This window comes from Streptopelia decaocto, assembly GCF_964273445.1.
Source record: "Streptopelia decaocto genome assembly, chromosome: 17".
Lineage (NCBI taxonomy): Eukaryota > Metazoa > Chordata > Aves > Columbiformes > Columbidae > Streptopelia > Streptopelia decaocto.
Window position 1 is genome coordinate 5,497,151 of NC_138672.1, and position 20,551 is coordinate 5,517,701.

Consider the following 20,551-nt stretch of genomic DNA (forward strand, 5'->3'; position numbering starts at 1 on the left):
GTGTTTGTGTTCCATAGATTATATCTGTGGCTCACTGCGGCGGGAGTACAAAGCATGACAGAGTCAGAGGGGCTCGGCTGATGAACGCCCTGCCAAGGTGACAGGGGCCAAGCTGCAGTGCAGTCACCGTGTTGGCAGAGATGAAAATAGAAGCCCCTTGATTAGCCTCCAGGTTATCCTGGGGGCAGTTTAGCTGTTGCGATTCTCCTGACCACATCTGTGCCACATGCCACAAATAAATGTTCTAAACACAGGTTAGTTTTATATTAGATGATTGCAACAGTCACTGCTGCTATTAAAAATCTGTTAGTCTTTCCCCCGGATAGCCTGAGGCTAGAGCTTGCCATCCAGTCACACCTGTACCAAGTCCAACAGCCCATGGTAGAACTAGAGAGAATTATTATTAAGGTTTTCAGTTGTTACTTGGGTTCTGGGAGCAGCCAAGGCCTGGGAGATGCAGTCTGCAAAGAGACCACCCGTACTGTAATTCTTCAAATGGCAAAACGCTGTGCCTGGCAGAATCTGTGACCCTGGGGGATCCTTTTAATCCTGTGTTCCTTGGGTTGCAATACCAGATGCTAAAGCCTCTCTGTCCTTCTACTACTCTCGATGTGAGCCAAAAAACTGGTGGCCAGTGAGATCAGCTAGGCATGGCAGCACAAGAAGAGACACACTGCATTGTGTATGGCACAAAAATAAAACAAACCTTTTTCTAACCATGCTTTTTCCACCTTTCTCCCAGCTGCATCCCCTGAATGCCTCCCAGCAATGCACAGGGCAGCATGACCAGGGTCTGACTGGTGACATCCAACCTTTCTCCCCTTGGCCTCTCTCCTGGGTAGAGCTAAACACGTGGATTAGTGTTTCATCAACTGCTCCATACAAACAGTCCCAAACCAGGAAAGGTGTCCACAGGTAAAGGTCAAGTATGAAAACAATCACCTCTAGAGAAGCAACTAGACAAGGCTTGTTGGAGAGGTGGAAAAATGTTACACCCTCCCGCTCTCCAGAGTTGTTTCTGGGTTTTAAAACATGCATTTCAGGAGGGGGCTCCTCTGTTTCCCCCATCCCTGAGCACAGACAGATCTGCTGGATTCTCCCACCACTTCCACTGTTCATCTAACAGCAAGTGGTCCCACCTCATCCACATGTTGTAGATAATGGTGGTGCAAGAGGCTTCAAATCAGTGGGGCTGGCCATCTGGAACAACCTTCATCTATCTCTCCATCTCATCAACACTGTTCCATTTCAGTCTTGGCTGAAATTATATCTTTTTTCTCTCCTCCCTTGCCCGTGACTCTCTTATTTTCTCCCTCATACTGTCTCTGCTGCTATTTATGATTTATCCTCTGCAACTGTCCTATTTAATGCTGCAAAATGGTTGAGAAGATGGTTTCTGTGGTTGGTGATATAGAAAGCAGAGGAGTCCTGTCATTCACCCATCACAATGGAGCTGATTAAACACGTCCCAGCATCGTGGGAGATGGAAATCTAATCCAGCGCCCTGGACTCTTTGCTGCCCAATACAGTCAGGGGCACAGTGTGAAATGGCCACAGTGCCTTGGAACAGCTGTCAGGGAGATGCTTACAGGGACTTCTGGCTAAAAGAAACAGCCTTCGGGGTCAGTGTGGGGGTTGAGCTCAGGGTATCACCTTACGGCAAAAGGACCAAATGTCCTTTCCTGGAGAAACATCTTGGGATGTTTCACATGCCATCATATAGTCTTCATCCAGGGTGGAGAATGCTCTTGAGAGCCCATGGGTCCTACGGTCTCACCATTCCTGGAAACCCTGCGATCTGCAGGAGTCAGACCAGCCAAACGCGATGAGTCTGTGAAGCTTCTTCCTACATTGGCATTTTTTATCATGCGAATGCCACGCTGCAGCTGGTTCTGGGAAGGCCTCTGCCCACACACTAAATAAATTCTGGTGTGGTGCGCTGCTTCTCTATGGAAACCGTACCCTGCATGTCTCTCTATAGGATTTTTCTCATTTCAGGCTCCATAATAAATTAACGAGAAGATGTTTTCGTTACACCAACCATAGGAGAGACTCTTTTCTGTACTCGATTAATCTTTAGTGATCTATATTAAATATTTATCTGAAGAAACGAGGCCTGTATTGCAGCAACATTTTCTATTATGAGACTTTATCATATCAAAAGATATTTTCCTGGTGCTGACTCTTTTGTATATACCCAGCCAGAATTTCCAATGGAAGGGCACTCTTTTTTTTGTGTGTGTGTCTTTCTCTCCCGGTGACCTTTTCCCTCCATAACAAGCCGCTGATATGTTAGAATTTACTGGGTTATAAACATTTTTTATCGAGTAGGAGGAAGCTGGGTGATTTGGCATCAGCTTCTCTAATAAAACCCAGGGGAGAGGCTGGGATGTTTGACACCAATAAAGGCATGGAAGGAGCTGCAGCCTTCTGGGATGCTGGTCACGGATGACAAGGGGACAGTGAGTGTCAGTCACGTAGCTTCGCTCTGCTGAGGCACTATTGGAAGGAGGCCAGATTGCTGCCATGGGAGAGGGAGCTGGGAGGGACCTGGTGAAGGGCTCCTCTGTTCTTTCTCAGCGTTACTGAAATTGTGTGATCTACCACCCGGAGCAGTGAGCTGGGATTTATAAACCCTCTTTTCCTGCAACCAGGAGGTGGAGAGACACTGAACAGTTGAGATATCTAAGAATGGGCCAGGAACTTGGTGTTGGGTTCAGGCAATAAACCAACAAAAACATGGAGAACTCATCATAGTTCGATCTTGACTCAGTGGTTGAATTTTCCTGCCTGAGACAGACCTGGCCCTGGCTATAGATGAACAGAATTATAACTATTATTACTGAGGTGGTTTCAAAAAGGAACCCAGACACAGGACTCTGCTTGTGGTGCCAGGTGCTGAACAACAATGCAGCAAAAAAGATGGTGCAAGTTCACTGGGAGCTCACAACCTAATACGTCTCTGCCTCCCAAGGGAGCAGTGATTTAAACTGGTCAATAACTAACTCATTCCACAAAAGCCCGAATAAATCATCCGATGACTAGATATACACACATTATAAATGTTTAGTTCTGATAATATATGACGGAGCTGTTATTTTGACAAATAGCTAGTGAATAATATATTTGATGAACTGCATAATATTTTACTAACGATTAATTTATTCATTTGAAAAAACCAAACAAACAAATCCCAGCCTTTTCCTCAGCTATCATAAGGAACCCTAAATAATGGCTGCAAAGAGCTTTGAGATCTCTGAACGAGCTCTGTCTGTTATTCCTCCTTTTATCATTGTGTATTTCTGGTGATTTATTACCAGGAGCAATAAATCCATGGCTTACGTTATGGACAGCCTCATTTAAGACTGTGACAGATCCTGTCCAAAACCTCCTGATTTTACAATGCCCACTAAACTCTACAGGAGTTTGGCACTTAGGCAGTTAAGTACCCACACAAAGTGCTTAAATACCTTTTTTAAGTCTTTCTAAGTTTATCTGAAACATCATCTGCTTCTTCCAATTGGAGAGAGAAGTGATGTGGTTGGTGATAATTTTGGTACAGCTAGTTACTACAAGGCAACAGTCTATAAGATTTAGTTGAGGATTGCCCTGGCTGTAGTTCTGCATCTCCCTCGCTCTTAATCCCATTCAGAAATACAATTTCTGTGAGTTCACAGAGAAGATAAAGGACCAAAGAGCAAGAGCGCTTCCTCAGAGCTTCTCTGCAAAGGCGGACTGATTGATTACGGATTGGACGCTGCTCCAACTTCCTTTCCTAAATGAAAAATTGAGAGCTCTTAAAAATTGAATAAAATATGCCGCTCTAAGAAGGATTTCCACTGGCATGAGCACAATAGGAGGTACTAGTGAGTTGCTCAATATTTCTGTGTGCACTGGCTAATCCTTTACTACTCAGTCCCTTTGCACTGTCCCTGTGGCACCTGATGATAACTCATCTGTAATTGGTAAGGGCTTCAGTTTTGTGTCTCCAGACAAAGCTTAAATCGCTCACATTTGGGAGAGCTCTGACTTCAGTTGCGGCTGGAGCTGTCTAGGAGATTATTCCTTTTTGTAGCTACTTTCAGGGCTGCGGAATCTGGCTTTGTTCCACGTTGGAAGAATCTGGAACAGCTTGTAATGTTTTCACTAGACAAAATTTTGTCAAAATAGCTCATTTCTTAGATCTCTCTCTTTCCCCATCGTCAATAGTGACCAGAGAGGACAGGACTTCAAAAATACGTTGAATCAAATTCATCAGCATAAACCACTATACTACTAACAAAATAAAGCATTTTGACAAAACCTTATGTTGGAGAAAACATTTTTCTACCTCAGTGAGACTATTTTATTACACCTAAAATGCAAAGACTTTGCCATGTTGTCATTTGCCTTCCATCATCCTTGTAGAACTACCCCAGATCTGCTCGCCTTCCAGTGCACAATCCCCAACACTACAAGTGAAAATTCCCCCCACCCAGTGCTACAAACGCTTGTAAGACACTGACAGAGAGCTGAGCTACTTCTGTTCCGCTAGCAGAGAGCAGCTGTTTGTATAAAATCTTTATCTTCGGATGCTCACCCACAATTGTACAGGAGACAATCACCAGTGGAATTCATATGTTCAAGTGGGGAGAGAAAGCAGTGTCTTTTTTAAAAGACATGATGCAAATATCTCAGTCCCTAGGAGCGAAAACAATAAACTTATTTTTATGACTCTTCTGCAGAAGAAAATGAAGTCCAAATACAGTTTGCAATTATCCTGTAATGTTATTATATCACAGTATTCAGCCTCTTCCACACTCTTGGTTCCTCCTTTCCATGTTAAAAGAGCTGGTAGGCCTTTTTTTTTGTCCCCTTTTATAAAGCCATTTCACAGGACAGCATCCTCAAATTTCCTTTAATCTGCTACGTACGACGCTTCAGTTACCCCAATATCTGCGTGCACCTCAAACATCAATGCTCTTGTCTGCACAGAGGCACGTGTGGGGCTCTGTGACCAGGTACGAGCACAGGATGTTCTGCTGCCTTGTACCTCTTCAGCATGTTTGATGCTTAAACTGAACGTGGACAACCTCAATAAACATGTATGTGGAAGGCAAGCCCACCACTTAGAATCATAGAATGGTTTGGGTTGGAAGGGACCATAAAGATCATCTAGTTTCAGCCTCCTGTTTAAAGCAATTACACCTTGTCCCATCGCTACATGCCCTTGTAAAATGTCCCTCTCCAGGTTTCTTGTAGGTCCCCTTTAGGTATTTAATGGTAACAGTGGCAATCCCCCTTCATCTTATCACACCAGCATCCCTGTCTTTGTATGTCTGCAAATATTCCAGGAATAAAGTGCACCTAGGTGGTGCATACACCTCATAGAAACACTGGAAGAAGTTGTTTCAATATCTGAAGGCTTTTCTCCCCTTTAAGATCAATTAAGTTCACCCCAGATTATCAAATGATTAGCAAATCATCAGTTCTGGCATTGCTAACTTATTCACATGTGTTTGTTCAGTGAGCAATCTTGTGTTATGATGGAAGAATCTAGAATGCATTTCTCTCTGGGTTTGCAATGCTGTTGCTCTGTGGCTTGCTTTCCCTGCTTATGCATGCTGACGAGATTTACTATTATGAATTGCCCCACAAACCTACCTTCAAACTGAAATTTAATAACCTAAGTATTATGAAGATCAATATTATGGCTATTCTTATTCATATGATTAGCAGTAATATAATTTTGGGAAATATTTATGCCGCAGTGGTGACTCGAGACCTGGATTAAGAGGAAATCCTCAGCATCTATACAGAAGAAAAGATACTGTTCTCTCCAACTGTGTACTGAAGTGCAATACTCAATCTCTGAGTCTCCAAGGGTTTGGATATTTTATGTAAGTTATCTAATAAGATAACAAACCAGCCTTACAATCCCTACAGCCATATTGCTAACTGTTTGAAAACCATGAGTCAGGCTCCAAAAAAGAATTAAGAGATTGGTTTTAAAATTCATGAGACTTCTAAAATCTGATAAACTTCAGGGGTTTTTTTTCCGTTTCTTTTTTGCCTTCTGCTTTCTGAGTATGTAGGAGTCATATTATCAAGTTTTCCTCTGCAATTATGAGGGCCGTAAACTTACTTTAAAAATTGAGTTGAGACTCCTCTTACATAATCACAGGACTCTGAAAGTGTGGGCTTTGAAGAGACATTAAATAGTCTTGAGATACAGCTCACCATGTGACTCGGCAACACTCAGCTGCTGAATCGGTTCGACACAGACTTCAAATATCAAATATTCCCAAGAAACAGTCGGGAGCCTTTTATGGGTGGGAGTGGGGGAATCTGAGACTTTCCCAGTCTGCCCATGAATGGGGGGCGAGGGGAGGAAAACAGGGGAAGGAAAGACAAACTAAAAAGAGAACATTTTAGTCTGATGGGGACTATTCATTTAGTTATAACCAGAGATGAGGCTAACAACCTTCTTTTCTTATTCCTGTCTCTTCTGTTTGCACTTAACCATTCAACACACGGTTCTCCCTGTGTACCAAGCTCTCTGATTAGCGTTAGCCAGGCTGCGCTCCTGTATTCCCCAGGGACAGCCCCAGATATTTGGAGGCGAGTAAAAAGTAATGTTCTTTCTGGGTTTTTGCTAGAGCTAGAAGCTAACACTGAAATATTTAATGCTGAATACTAAATATACAGGTTTTCCTTTGCTGAGAGGGAAAGAACAAGTATGAAAAGGAAGAAACGCAAAGTGAGGTTGCATACAGACGCACGGACAACAAAACCTTTGCTCTCCCAACATAATGCTCCATTTCACCTCATCCTTTCTTCCATCTCCAGGTAGCTGTGGGGGGGCAGTGTCCCCCGCTCATCAGTCTTTGCAACCTCATCCAAGCTGAATCCCTTGAGTCCTCTGCAATGGTCAGCTCCCAAAATCAGTGTTTAGACCCAACCTATGCTCCAGGAGACCTGCCAGTCGCTACCAGCCCATGAAACCTTTGTTTCCAACTTGCAAAAGGCACTTTTGTTGCAGGAATGACAAGGTCTCCAGCCACATCAGCAGAGGGGTCAGTGTCAGGACACCTGTAAGAGCTATCACTAAGTCAATAAGAATGCAGAGACAGGTCCTAGCTGTAACTTATAGGAGAACAGCCCTTCCACTGGCTTTTTGTGATAATCATTCATGGGAATGAGCAGTTATTGCAATATCAGGCATATTTGAACCTCCAGTCCCAATTGGCACAATTCAGCCTGCAGCAACACAGTGGCAGTTTGCTGGCTTTGCCACCCCTAGACCATGTCTGTGCACAAGTAGAGGTTGTGTTAGTATAAAATTTGGCCCTGCAAGGCTATATGAGAGCCACGTACAACGAGGGAGGGCATGTTGATGGAATTCTGCCATAGCACAGCTTTTAGGGAAACTCCCCTTTCTCCAAGCAAGCTCTTTTATTGCAAGCAGAAGCACAAGCAGGCCTGACCTGATTGGGAATTTGATGTAATGGCTTCTCCCGGCTGCTCACCCCTCTGCTGGGAGCCGTCTGCACATTAAAGCAGAAGTTGGTTGCACTCGGGTCATGTTTCCAAGCTTTCTTTTGCAGTCATAAGGGCTAGAGACTCTTCCTTCCCTCCCCGCACTCATTTCTTAATTAAAGCTTAAATTCTGATGTCATCACATGACTGTAGGAGCAGAGCCCCAGGCAGGCATTTAGTGCTCTCTGTTGTCAGCGGGACTTTGATTTAGCAGCATAGCAGAGAGTTTAGAGAATCCTGTCCCTCCGCTCCAGCCCAGCTCACAGCTGCCGGTGTCAGACCTCGAGGTTTGCCTTTCGGGCCAGGGGATGGAGCAGCTTTGAGGCTTTCCCACACTGCAGAGTATAGGGACGATGGGGAGGATCTCTGTCCTGCTGGAACAGAGAGGTTGGAGAGGCAGCTGCAAGGAGCCTGGCAGGGAGGAGGAGGAGGAGGAGGAGGCAGCAGCATCTGCCTCCAGCCCAGACCATGCAGTGGATGCAAATACCACTGTGACCTGCAGCTACACCTCTGCCCCTCTCCTTCCATCCATGTCAGCATTTCTCACCTGATGGGATATATTTAACCAGCAAAAATTACTACCTGCTGAAGGGAACCTCATTGCAGCTTCCCGTAAACCTTCCGTGGTCAATGGAGGGATGTGAAATTGGGTCTGATCACCCGAGGCACAGAGATTCCAGGCTTGGTCACCAGTGAACAGTATCCCAAGTGCACAGACCTGGCAGCCGAAATACTGCTCCAACCCCCTTCCCCAGGCACAGGTACCCCCTTGCCCAGGGTTCTCTGTAGGGGAAACTGAGGCAGCACCGAGCTGCTCGTGTGCTGAGTCAGCTCCTTCACTGGGCACACGTGGTTTGCAGCACAGGGAGGAACCACTGGCTCTGCACAGATATATTTGATTTCATACAGCCTGGAGAGGAGGATCCTGGCACAAAGGCCTGACCCAAACACTTCTCCGTCCCCACTGCAGGCAAAGCGGATCCCTGGATGGCTCCAACTGCCCTGGTGGGACGCACCTTGTTCCATTTAGAGAGGCTGGTAGGTGGCAATCAGCAAAAAAGAAAGGAAAAAAAAACAAACAAACCAACTTTTGGAACCCAAGGGAAACATTAGAAGGATCCAGAAATAGAGAAACCCCTTTAATAGATACAGTCATTCCATCTCCCTGTGCTACTGGTGCCAGAACAGAATTATTCCATGCATCTAACAATATGACTCCTTATTTTTTTTTTTTTAAATGTAACAGCTTCTCTGCTGGAATAAGCATGCCTGATTTAAAAGCAGAATTAATAATCTGCTCAAAAAAAAAAGAGTGAAGCCTTCTCCTTGGCTTGTTAGCCTTTAAAATATGCTCTCAAGCCACTGGACTATAGTGTGCTGGTCTGAAGAAACCTGAGATGAACGTGCAGAGTCATTGCTGTCGCAGCAGGCTGGGAGCAGCCTTGGGAGGCTTGCTGGGCAAATTCCCCTGCTTTTCATGCAAAGGGGAAAAGATCCCCCCACCAAGCAGGGTCTGAGAGAGGACTGTGGAAACAGCTCCTTCCTACGCAGCAGGATTCAGATATCTTTGGAAAGGTTCAGTGACTCAAAATATTTGTCTGTGCTGCTTTTGGGATCATTGGGAGGACGGCTAAAATATTTCGGTCTGGATTCAGAAAGGGAATTTTTGTGCTTGAGCATGCAACTCTGCAGAACTGCGCTAGCGCTCAGCCGACCCAGCACGGAGCTTACCCGGGTCAGCAGGCAGGGCAGCCAGTTAGCAAGACATCTTTCTGGAAATCCAGCTCATGTGCACGTTTCTCTCCAGTGGAATCAGGCTGTCCGAACCACAGAATGTGAACTCATCATCTGCGTTGCTTCTGCACCTCTCCCTACTTTGAGAGGAGAGTTTGCCCTTCCCCAAAGCTTGGCCAGATGTTCTGTTCCCAGATCTCAGCAGCTCTGAGCATATCAAAGGCTGGTGCCATTCTTCCTTCCATTTGCCCTCTCTTCTCAAGAATATCAAAGAGGAGAGGTGTGTCCTACTGTCAATCCCTGCAGCTGCCAGCGATGTTCCAAGCCCTCGCCATCTGAATCCAAAGGCGGCTGCAGCAGCTGCTCCTCCAGCCCTGATGAGGGCCAAGCTCAGCCCAGCACTGCCAGGACTAAGCGCATCCAGTTCAGCCAGAGCCATTCCCTGCCATCCCCCACTCCTGCCTTTATTCTGCTTATGCAAATATATTAAAAGTTTCCCGTACGCAGGGACGCATTATGCAGAGAATGTAACGACACTGGTCCCTGAGCTGCATGAAGAATGAAGGTTGTGGCTGCGTGATGGAATTGGCTGGTTTGTGCCCATCTCGTGTTTGCCAAGCTGCTGTGTTAGAGCTGGTGAGACAGGAATGCAAATTGTGGGTCTCTTGTAAAGTTGCATAAACTTGTATTAATGTCATTTTTAGATTAACATTTACATTGAAGAGAACACTAGAAGTCTTCATTGTTTACATGCACTATGGAAATAGATTTAAATTTTTGGTTTACACACACTTATTTACAAGGCATTTACTGATTACAAACCAATGTACATCACTCGTTTACATGCATAATGTAAACTATGGAGATTTTGTATTTTTTGCCATGCAATGCTGTGCGGATTTCCATTGCTCATTCCGCACAGAGGCAAGAGCCTCCTTTCATCTCTGCTCCCTCTGTCCTTCAATTGCTGCCGTGCCTCTCCTAAAACAGCCTTGCCTACGACTGGAAAACATAAAAGTTGATGTCCCCTTTAAACAGACAGCATAAAAACCTAATAGGAAAACCTTGTCAGCAGAACTTCAGCATAACTAAAAAAGCCAAAGCAAAGATTAAAAAGCCTAACAGTGCCTATCAATTTGTACCGGTGCAAAGCATCACCTTAAAGCTGCTTGAGAAGAACTTCCGCGGCGCTTTTTTGGATGCTTCAGGCATCCAAACAACTGGAAGAGGACTGAAAACTTACCGGGATGCGTGTGAGAGAGAAACTGTGCCCATGTTGTACAGCTTGTCTCAGCCAGTAGTGCCCAGGTCTCAGCATCCACCTGGGTTTTGAACAAGCAAAGTTGTGATCCCACTGTTCCCCTTGGTTCTGCCTCCCTTGCCCAGCGGTGCTGGGGAAATCTTATTTTGTTGAATCCTAAGATGTTAAAAGTTGAACCCAAGGGAAGTCAAAGCTCAGCCCTGGGGGATTTTGAGATTTCAGACTCTCGGAGTGAACAATAAGGACAGCAAGTTTTGTTTGGTTGGTTTTTTACTCTTCCTAAGGACATAAAAACTACTTGCAAATTCAACTTAAATTGAACGAGGAAGCTGAAGTGCAAACAGCTAAACAAAATACCCTCAAAATCAAAATGTTTCCCTTTTGACATTTTTCTAAGTGGCATTGGTTGACTTTGTGATTTAAGATGAACTTCTATGCCTTAAAAATTGCAAACCCCCCCACTTTTCACTGGATTAATAAAACAAAAACAAACAGCAAAGCTTTAACCTTTCACTGAGCCTAAAATGAAATGTTTTGCTTTTTTCATTTTACTGAAAAGTTGAACAAACATCCATTTTAGATCAACCCATTTTTAATGTTATTTTTCTTCCGTGCAACCAGTGAACCACAAAATCAGTTATTTGTAGAGCTCTAGTGACCAGTAGATTAAATTCAATGCAACAGGCAGACAGCAAAAGGAGTCAATGAGGAGTGGAGAGATGGGAGAAGAATGGACTGAAAAAATGGTAGAAGGAGCTCTAACAGATCTTGTCTCTGCCAAAACTTGGTGTGCATTTTGCATTTCCACAGCCACTTTAATATAACTTTAATCCACATTGCTGCTGAAAACAGCAGCATCACCATCCTCTTTGTCCCCGACTCCATCCGGAGTCCTGTCCATTTACTGTCACCTGAGCACAAAATGGATCAGACCAGAAAAGTGATCTAGTTGAAAATTAAATCTATTTTTTTCTTTTTTTCTTGCAAGCTTACTTTTCTGCCGGATCAGCTCTTCAGGTGTGGAAATCACAGGTTTGCAGAAAACCTGCCTGGAAGGTCTGGTGAGGAAAGGCAAAACTTCATAGTAGAAGCTGCTAAAAACAATCCTAAAAACCTCACATTCACCAGCCAGATTGCCCAAGTTTGTGCCTGAATGCAGGATTTGCATTCTGCTTTCGCTTTGAAATAATAAAAGGTCATAATGCTCCCGGACAGACAGACAGACAGGGCAAGCAGCCCTACAAACCGTGATGCTTACAGATATATAAAGGGTGAGTGTCAGGAGGATGGAGCCAGGCTCTTCTCGGTGACAACCAATGATAGGACAAGGGGTAATGGGTTCAAACTGGAACACAAAAGGTTCCACTTAAATTTGAGAAGAAACTTCTTCTCAGTGAGGGTGACAGAGCCTGGCCCAGGCTGCCCGGGGAGGTTGTGGAGTCTCCTTCTGTGCAGACATTCCAACCCGCCTGGACACCTTCCTGTGTAACCTCATCTGGGTGTTCCTGCTCCGACGGGGGAATTGGACTGGATGAGCTTTCCAGGTCCTTTCCAATCCCTGACATTCTGTGATTCTGTGATTCTGTGTTGTGGATGCAGGTGCTGGGGCAATGCTGGATATGCTAGAAGCGATTCTCCAGACAATAAATGGGTGAATTTTCCTTGAAGACAGCAGCTTCTCATATTTATGTCACAGAGAATCTGGCTCATTGTTTTTAATTTGTGGTGTGATAGAACTTTGAAAGTTTTGTGAGGCAGTTTTGTGAGACCAATTTTTTGTCTGCCTTTTTCTTTTTTTCCACTAAGGGAAAATTTAAGCAGCGGAACAGCATATGCATTTCTAAGTCAATTGTAGCCTGTGCTACGCACACAGCAAAGATCCTCACTTCATGGTAATTCTCTTCCTCTTTGCCAAAGGAATGACACATTTAGAGAGCACGTAGCGACTTAGATTTGTGGGTTTTCTAGGACTAAATAAAAACCTCTAGTGTGACCAAATGCATTCAGTAGTGCAAATCCCTTTACGAGCACCCAGTTTACTGTCCACTCTGAATCAGAGAAACAGGGAAATCTCAGAAATGTTGGTTAGATGGGACCCTGGGGGTCCCTATTCCAACGTCCTGCTTGAAGCGGGACCAGCACCAGCTCTTGAGCACATCAGCTGTGGCTTTGCCCAGCCAAGCCTTGAAAACCACTGAGGATGGAGATACCCCTCACCTCTCTGTTCACCTGTCCCAGACCTGCACCACGCTCCTGATGAACCTATTTTTCTCAGAAAAAAAAAAAAAAAAAAATCAGGTTTGTTTTTTGGTTTGTTTTTCCCCTAGGCACCACCCCAATCAATTTATAGCCAGCTTGTGCAGCCAGTTACTCACAACCTTTCCTGTCTCAGGAGCTGTTTTTCCTTTTTACATGTCCAGAGACCTTACAGTAATGAGGATACACGAACAATCCATTTTGTCCTGTCACTCTGCAGGTGGAGGGATGGAACGGGGACTGGCTGGTGTGCTGTCACATCCCCCACTAAGTTTTGAATCTGTTGGTGCATTTTAACCAGGCTTGGCAGAGGTCTCAGAAGTATTTTGTATTTGCAGGTTTCATGAAATTAAGCAGCCTCTAAATGGTCCCACTGCAGGAGAAGTTGCAAGGCGAGCAGATCTCCCTTTTATACTCCAGGGTTTCCCTGCTCTCTTACGTAGAAAGCCAGATCTCTCTGTCCTTACTTTCATTTTCTGAATTCCATTTCAGAAAATGGAATTAAACTCCCACACACAGAAAATCCACATTTCTTCTTGTACACGCAAATTCCCCTTCTAGCCCTGTGCGATCATCCACTTTATATTGCTGTCGTCCCTTACGTCCAAATGTTTTGCAGCATTTAATTAAGTCTGCCCAGCAACACAGAGCAGACAAATGCTGCCATCTCCCATTCTCGGGAGGGCGGGGAGGGAACCGAGGCACAGAGAAGTGAGATTTCCCACAGCCACACCATTGCCTGGGGCAACAATCAAGATACTGCCCGTGTTAGCCCTTTGCCAGTCTAACCGTGAGTCCTTCTTTCCAAGCTGGATGAGATCATCTCACCACTTCCCTCTTTGCCTCCCATGTCACACCTCTGGCACTGAACAACAAAGTCTTATTTCTTTTCTGGAAAATATTCGTTTTTCTAGAACTTGCTTAAACTGAGCAGCATCATTAGTAAAATGCCTCTATTTCAGTGCTTGTGCCTGGCTATGTGCATAGTGTATCTCAGTCTGTTGTTTCATTTGCTTTGCCTCATAGCTAAATACTCAGTTTCTTGGAGAAGAAAGAAGGACACCACCACAATATCCTTCAAAGAAGTGGACTGAAGCTGTCAACTACTGTTCTGTAGTAATGGGAATGTTTTCTGTTCTGAGCAATGCCCTAGTCCCAAAGCCAAGCTGAGCTTCATCTGTTTTCCAGCCTTCGTGCCATACCGAGGACCCAAGGCTCTCATGACTAGGAACAACAACAAGGATAGTGATAATGAATATTCAGACATCCCACAAACCACTCTCAGCATCTGCCATCCTATCTGCATTAGCATCAGAGTGCACAGATAATGATCAAAGCAGCTTTTTCCTGCCAGAGGCCCCCCCTAAACCAGCCTTATTAGTATGAATCAATGCTGATTAATGTGCTTCCTTAATGCAATTGTATTTATCCCTACTGTCCATGATTTAATATAAAACATCTCCCCTTTGCTTGCCTTCCTACTAATATTGTATGCAAGGTACAAACCTTGACTGAGGGTACCAGGAAAATCAGTGGTCCAAGTTTTGCAAGAAGGAGGCCTAAAATCTGCTAAAGCATAATACACAGAAGGAGGGAATGAGCCTTTGGAGACTGTAACAGCAGTGCTATGATGGTAGATCTGGAGCCAGGCATCCTATGAAGAGATAGCAGCTATGCCATTCTACAGCAATTCTGCTTATGCAGCATATAAAATAGCCTTGCTTACTAAAACCAGCTCTTTGCTGGTGATAGAAGGAGGAGTGTTGCGTGTTTTAGTTTGGGGTTACTTCCTTTTTAAAGTCACCTGTAAAAATGAGAAAATGCTGCTTTTTGCCTTACACTGCTGTTTAGTATTGACAGTGACTTTATCTCGGAGGGTTTTCAACATAAACGACACGGTCCTAATGTGCTGTGTCCATGCTATCGCACAGCAAGACACTAGGGAAATCGTCACTAAACAGGCGACAGTGTTTCAATTAGGGATGGGTAAGGTCCTCTTGCCCAATTTCACATCTGCTCCAAAGCCTTGGCCGCTGTGGCTGGTTTGGGGTTTGCTGCTATTGGCCTTAGAAGAGGAGCAGTCATCAGGTCAGACCGCATTGAACAAAATCACAAGTGCCCAAAGGAACTGTCTGACTGAGGGACAAAAAACCACAAACCAGCCAACCAAAAAAAAAGTGTGGGAGAAAAGGAACATTGAAAGAGAAGACTACACAGAAAATTCCCATGCTCCAAATCAGCTGCTTTTTCTACAGAAAAGAATGATATCCTTAATGTAGAATATGTACCTCCCTTGGGCTAGTCTGGTGCAAAGAGCAATTGAGAGACATCATTTGGGAGGAAAGAGGCTTCTATGTTGAAATTAAACAGTTGACAAAATCCCAACAGCTTCACAGATTCTCGAAGTCAATTTAAGGAGTCCACAAAAATGAGATTTTACCCCTGTGGGTTTCAGTAAAATGATCTGTTCTGGAGGGTGTGTGCGCTCAGAGTCGAGGTCTTAACTGCTAGAATTGGCTGCGACTTCACTAATTCACCATTGCTAGACTGATTTTGACACTCCTTAAAAAATGCATGGACCCAGTTTTTAAGAGATCAGTTCTGCCAACAAGGCCAGATACTGAAAACAACCAAACCCTCCAACATCCAGCCAGGCTCCTACCTAATGGCTCCATCTGCTCTGCTGGACCACAGGAGGTTTTCCCTCCTCCTCAGCTGACTGTGGTAGGAGCGAAAGTGAGTCCCATAGAGTATGTTGCCAATGTGCTCAGCTCCCAGCAGCTCAAAACACGACACACACACGGCTGGATTGTCCCCAAGCTCTCAGCTCCCTTGTTCAGCCTAGTGCATGGTATTTGGCCCTGAGATGCATCCCAAGGTGAGCTTGCCATCTTCCCACATCTCTCTGAACTCTCTACCCAACTATTTCCACCAGAGCTCTGTCTCACCTCCAGTTTCTTTTGCAAATAGTGACTTCTCCAGCCCTATGACCATCTGTAAGACCCTTCTCAGACACCTCCCCACACCTCCTGTGCACGCAGAATGCTGCTGCCCATTTTCTCCCATGTTGGAAGAAGGAGGACATTGTCCTCCCTGTGCTAGAAGTGTCATTTGTAAGTGCTTTGGCAATATCCATCAGACAAGGAGAAAAACAGATCCCTTTCTGCTTTGCATCCTGAATTGAGATAAGCTTTCTAATTCTTACCAGTCTCGTACAAAACAAAGAGGAATTTGTTCCTCACCCCTTAACAGATAAAACTAGAAATCACAGCCTTCACATACAATGAAGATTTTAGCTCCTTTATAAATGGGGGGAAAGCAAAGCTGTGGCGCAGGCTGCCTGCGCTGGATGTGACTTTTCCGTCATGGGAAAGCTTTGAGGAGAGTTTGGCCACGAACCTCTGTCAGATGTAACACAGGTATGGCTGAGTCTGCCTTGGGGAAGAGGCAGAGATTAAATGACCTCTCAAGGTCCTTCCAGACCCTTTTCTCCATGATTCTCAGAGACAGGATCCCGGGCTTGATGGATCTCTGGCCTGACCTGCAGTGACAGTTCTTAGATGTGTCTGAACACATCGATTGCAGGCATTTCTCTCCCACTACAGCCTCTGCAGACTGCTGTGATGGCATTCTGGGCTGAACAGCTCTTTAGCAAAGGGCAGAGCCACTGCCAGAGGCATTGCGTGGGGCAGAGATTTGCCGTCTCGATCAGAGTGGATGCTGTCAGGCTGGGCAGGCAGAAAGCTGGGGATATGCATCACCAGGAATAAAGCCTTTTTGAAAAAAAACGTGTTTTCTCTGCTTCTCTGTGCAAGCAAAGACAGTGAAGACGTCCTCAGTGGAAGCGTGGCAGCTAAATTTCTAGTTTTTGGGGCTGTCTTCCCCCCGAGCTGTTTTGAAGGAGGAGGACAAGCCAAGACAATGTCTTCAACCCATGCTAACCTGCCCCTGCTCGGCAGGCTGCAGCGAGGGGAGGGCATGCTGCATTCCCTACAAGCCACGGGACAGGCACAACTCATTTTTCTTCCCCACACAGAGATGATGTCTCGCACGTCCCTGTTACTCTGCAAGTGCTTTTGGCTCTCTGCCCATGGGAGAACACTGCCTGTGCACACGTGGTTTCCCTGGGCCCCCATCCCCGTCATCATGTATATTATCTCTGTGCAGTAACCAGTTGGCCATTCACTAGCACTTTCCTACCTACTAGTTTGCATTGTTGTATTTGCAAGTGTCTTTCTGAAACAAAACAGGACTATATAGTTATGTAAATGCACATGTATCTATGAAAGGTTTGCAGTCTCTTTGGGCTTTAGCATAAATCTCATGACATTTGTTGGCTTATTACCTTTCACTCCAATGTGCATGCTGCTTTAATAGGAGACTCATGTGAGTACCCCAGCTTTTCATGTTAAAATGAAAAAAGAAAAGTGTGTTTCTGGATATCACAGCTGGCAAGAAAAGCCTGAAACAGGCAACAACAAAGGCTTCAAAACCTAGAAGGCAAATGAGAATCCAGATTCTGCATAGTCTCTGTAGTTTTTTAATCGGAACACTTTTAAACCAAGATAAGAGTTCTGGGGGCAAGTTTGACTCATACATGGGGATAATCTGCAGAGGTCTGTGGTAGGCAATACCCAGCTAAGGCTCATGCACAGCAGTGTGAGGACTGCCCTACTGAAGTGTGTCTTGATGTCTTTATGTCTGTTCTTGCCCATGTGAACCCTAAGCTATCGGCAGTTCACATGTATGAGTTTGGTACAGAGGCCTGGTCTGGCCACAGGCACATGGATTTGAAAAACATGCTTGTGAACCTGCCTATGAACTCATCTTTCACTGCAAGCTAAGCACACCCAGACCCTTGCTGCCTTTTTATCTTGATCTATATTGTGCATACTGCCATGATACCACTGTGCCTTTATTTCACTATCAGAGCATTACTTTTGAGTCTTTGAAGCAATTTGCATTGCCAGCTGAGGACCATGAAGAACCAAAGAAGCATTTCCAGGTGGAACAGAAACGATGCATCACATCATTGACTGCAAGCCATAGGAACTGGCTGAGTTCCCACCACCTAACAACTTATCCAATGTAAACCAACATACCTGTATATTTTATATCTGGTTGTAAATCCTTGACGATGTCTTTCCACAAAGGATAAGTAGCTCCGCGAGTGGTGGAAAGGCCCCCTGTCTGAAATAAGCCAATCAAATTCCTTGGAGACATGTTGGTTGGTAGCAGTTGTGTCCTGGTGGGAGGGCTGTACTAGTATATGGTCCCATATAAACAGGAGGTAGAGGAACTCAACAAGCCTCCAGTTCATGCTTTTCTGTCTGCCTTTTTCCTCTCATTCTTGCTCCATTCTGTGGAGTCCTGTTGAAAAAGAGAGGGGAAAAGGAGGAAGGAAGGAGAGAGAGAAATAGGGGGGAGGAGAGGAAAGGGAAAAGGGAGAGAAAAAGATAGTTTAAAAATGGGAATTCCTTTGATGCTTTGACAGCCATCTCTCAGGGTGAAAACAGACATGAAAAATCAAGTTTTAAAAGACTTCACTCTGCCTGTGCTACAGCTTAGAGTATTTGGCAGTGTTTTATTCATGTACCTAAGTGGTGTCTTTAACCTCCTGAGCATATATCACCTTTGAAATAACCAGGTCCTGACCTGAGACATCCTCACCCAGCTTTTCCATCATTTCCCTGGTGAAGTTCTCCGCAGTGCCGCAAAGGCAAGCGAAGGCTGGGCGCAGAAGGTGGCCCACCCTAGGCTACAATTACCCCCTTATTGTCCCTTTAAAGCTGTGCCAGAGAAACGTGTCTTCTGCTTTCATGTCTGTCTGATGATCTGTAATCCATACTCCATGCAACCTGAGCAATCTATAAAGACCCAGTTCTTACTTTCAAGTGCTGCCAGAAAAAGAAATAAAAAAAAAATAATTACCTAGGCTCCAGTGACGAGCACATACGGATACATGGACACACACACACACATATATCACTATGAAATCCTGCCAAATTCTGAAAGATAAAAAAATCACCTCAACTTGCTTTCCTGCCTGGGTGTTTGGGAGGTGTGTCTGTTGGAGGGGGAGAGGGTCTGTCACTATTTTGGACCTCGAGGCTCTTCCCAAGATCAAGGCTCTGCGGGGCGACGTACTGAACATGCATATTCAGGGTCGGAGGTTTACTAGGAAGCTTAAGGGGATGCTTCGCACCACCTGGTGCAGGGCACACCGTCACTCATATGATGGGAGAGCGACCGTCCCGCTGCACCCCCGTCAAACGATGGCTGCAGACAGCCCTGCTACGAGCCAGCTCCTCTCCCCAATGTGCTTAACGGCTAAACAGACAAGACATATGATGAGTGGGAAGGGAAACAGAGGGGTGAAATGCCTTGCCAAAGGTTACGCAGCAAGCCAGAGATACAGCTGGAAGAGAGCCCTCGCCTCCTGACTCCCATTTCCAGCGTTTCAGCCATTAGATCATCCGCCTCCACAGTCATGCTGTTGGCACCATGCCCCTCTCCGAATGAAGCCATGTGCTCCGTTGGTGGAAGGTGAGCGGCTCGCTTAGCTGGCACCCCGTGTCTGGTGCGGACACCCCCAAACCTTCTGCTTCCCAACCGCAACACGGCTGCAACAGCAGCCCGGCGTGTTGGGTTGTGCTCCTCATCGCTGGAAGCTGCTGTTGTTGCTCTGAAATAGTCCTCTCCACCCATATTCTTCCTCCTGCCCACCTCTCGTCCATCTGGCTGCCCTTCTGAGTTTTGGAGGGGATGTGCCAACACGGAGGGCATGCCCAGGCAGGCAGAGTGATCTTGAGGCTGCATCCCCTGCTCTGGGGGCACAAACCTGGCCAAAAGTTGTCCTCAGGACAGACAACACCCACCTACGTCTGCAGAACACGGTGCAGAGGGACTGTAGCTACTCTTTAAAGCAGGAGAAATTAGGCTATGCAGAGCCTGGAGATTCGGCATAGGGTTGATTCATACACCTCCAGAAACCTTTCCGGTTTTGAGTCTGAGTCCACCATAAGCACTCTGAAAGTCTGTGATTCCCAGAAGGAAAAGGTTTTGCTGAGAAGGTAGGAGAGGCCAAATTGAGGTGTGCCAGGGGTGTAAATCTGCGTGTGAATGTGAGACCTTGGCTGGTGGGACCAGCACAGCGCAGACCAGAGGGCACCAGCATCTGTGGCCACCACAGCCATCTCCTCAGCTCCAAGAGCTTTCACCAGGAGCGTGGTGAAGTTGCAGCCCACGGCAGCGAGTGTTCGTGTCTTCTGCATGGGCAGATGGAACCCGGGAGCACGACGGGGAACACAAGCGCTGAGCGTGTGTGTGCTGGGGTGCGTGGGAGGCTGCACGTGTGCACAGCATGTGTCGGGGGAGCTGCGGCGAGCTCAGCAGCCCTCGACAAAACGGAGTTTTGTAAGGCTGGTTAAAAATGACAGTCAGCTGTTGCAGTACGTGAAGAAATGGAAAAAGTGAGGTATGGGAAAGAAATGAATGTTCACTTTTCCTGTTGGGCACATGTAAACTTCTTTCCAATTGCAGACAGAATATTACTGTTATTAAACATAATGGTACCTGTAGCTCCTGCCTGAGGAGGTTGTTCCTGTTCTGGAGGCATGTGTTTAATACTAGCCTTCACTACTAACTCCTACTTTACCTAGAAACGTGGAAGTTATCAGTGCTTTAGTCCCTCGCCTCCTGGAAAGGAGTGTTTCTACTTCACTGTACAAAACTGGAGTTTGGAGAGTTTCCAGCCCCACATCAAGAGGAATACAGTATATT

The 20,551-nt window shown here is 45.6% G+C and overlaps 1 protein-coding gene across 1 annotated transcript in view; it reads right to left on the bottom strand.

Moving 5' to 3' along the window:
• The window catches only part of BRINP1 (BMP/retinoic acid inducible neural specific 1), an 80,619-nt gene that overhangs the window by 36,472 nt on the left and 23,596 nt on the right, over positions 1 to 20,551 (bottom strand). The window contains exon 2 of the mRNA XM_082067519.1: positions 17,872 to 18,139. Within this exon, the coding sequence (XP_081923645.1) occupies positions 17,872 to 18,089 (218 nt within the window). The 5' untranslated portion in view covers positions 18,090 to 18,139. The remainder of the gene's footprint in view (positions 1 to 17,871; positions 18,140 to 20,551) is intronic.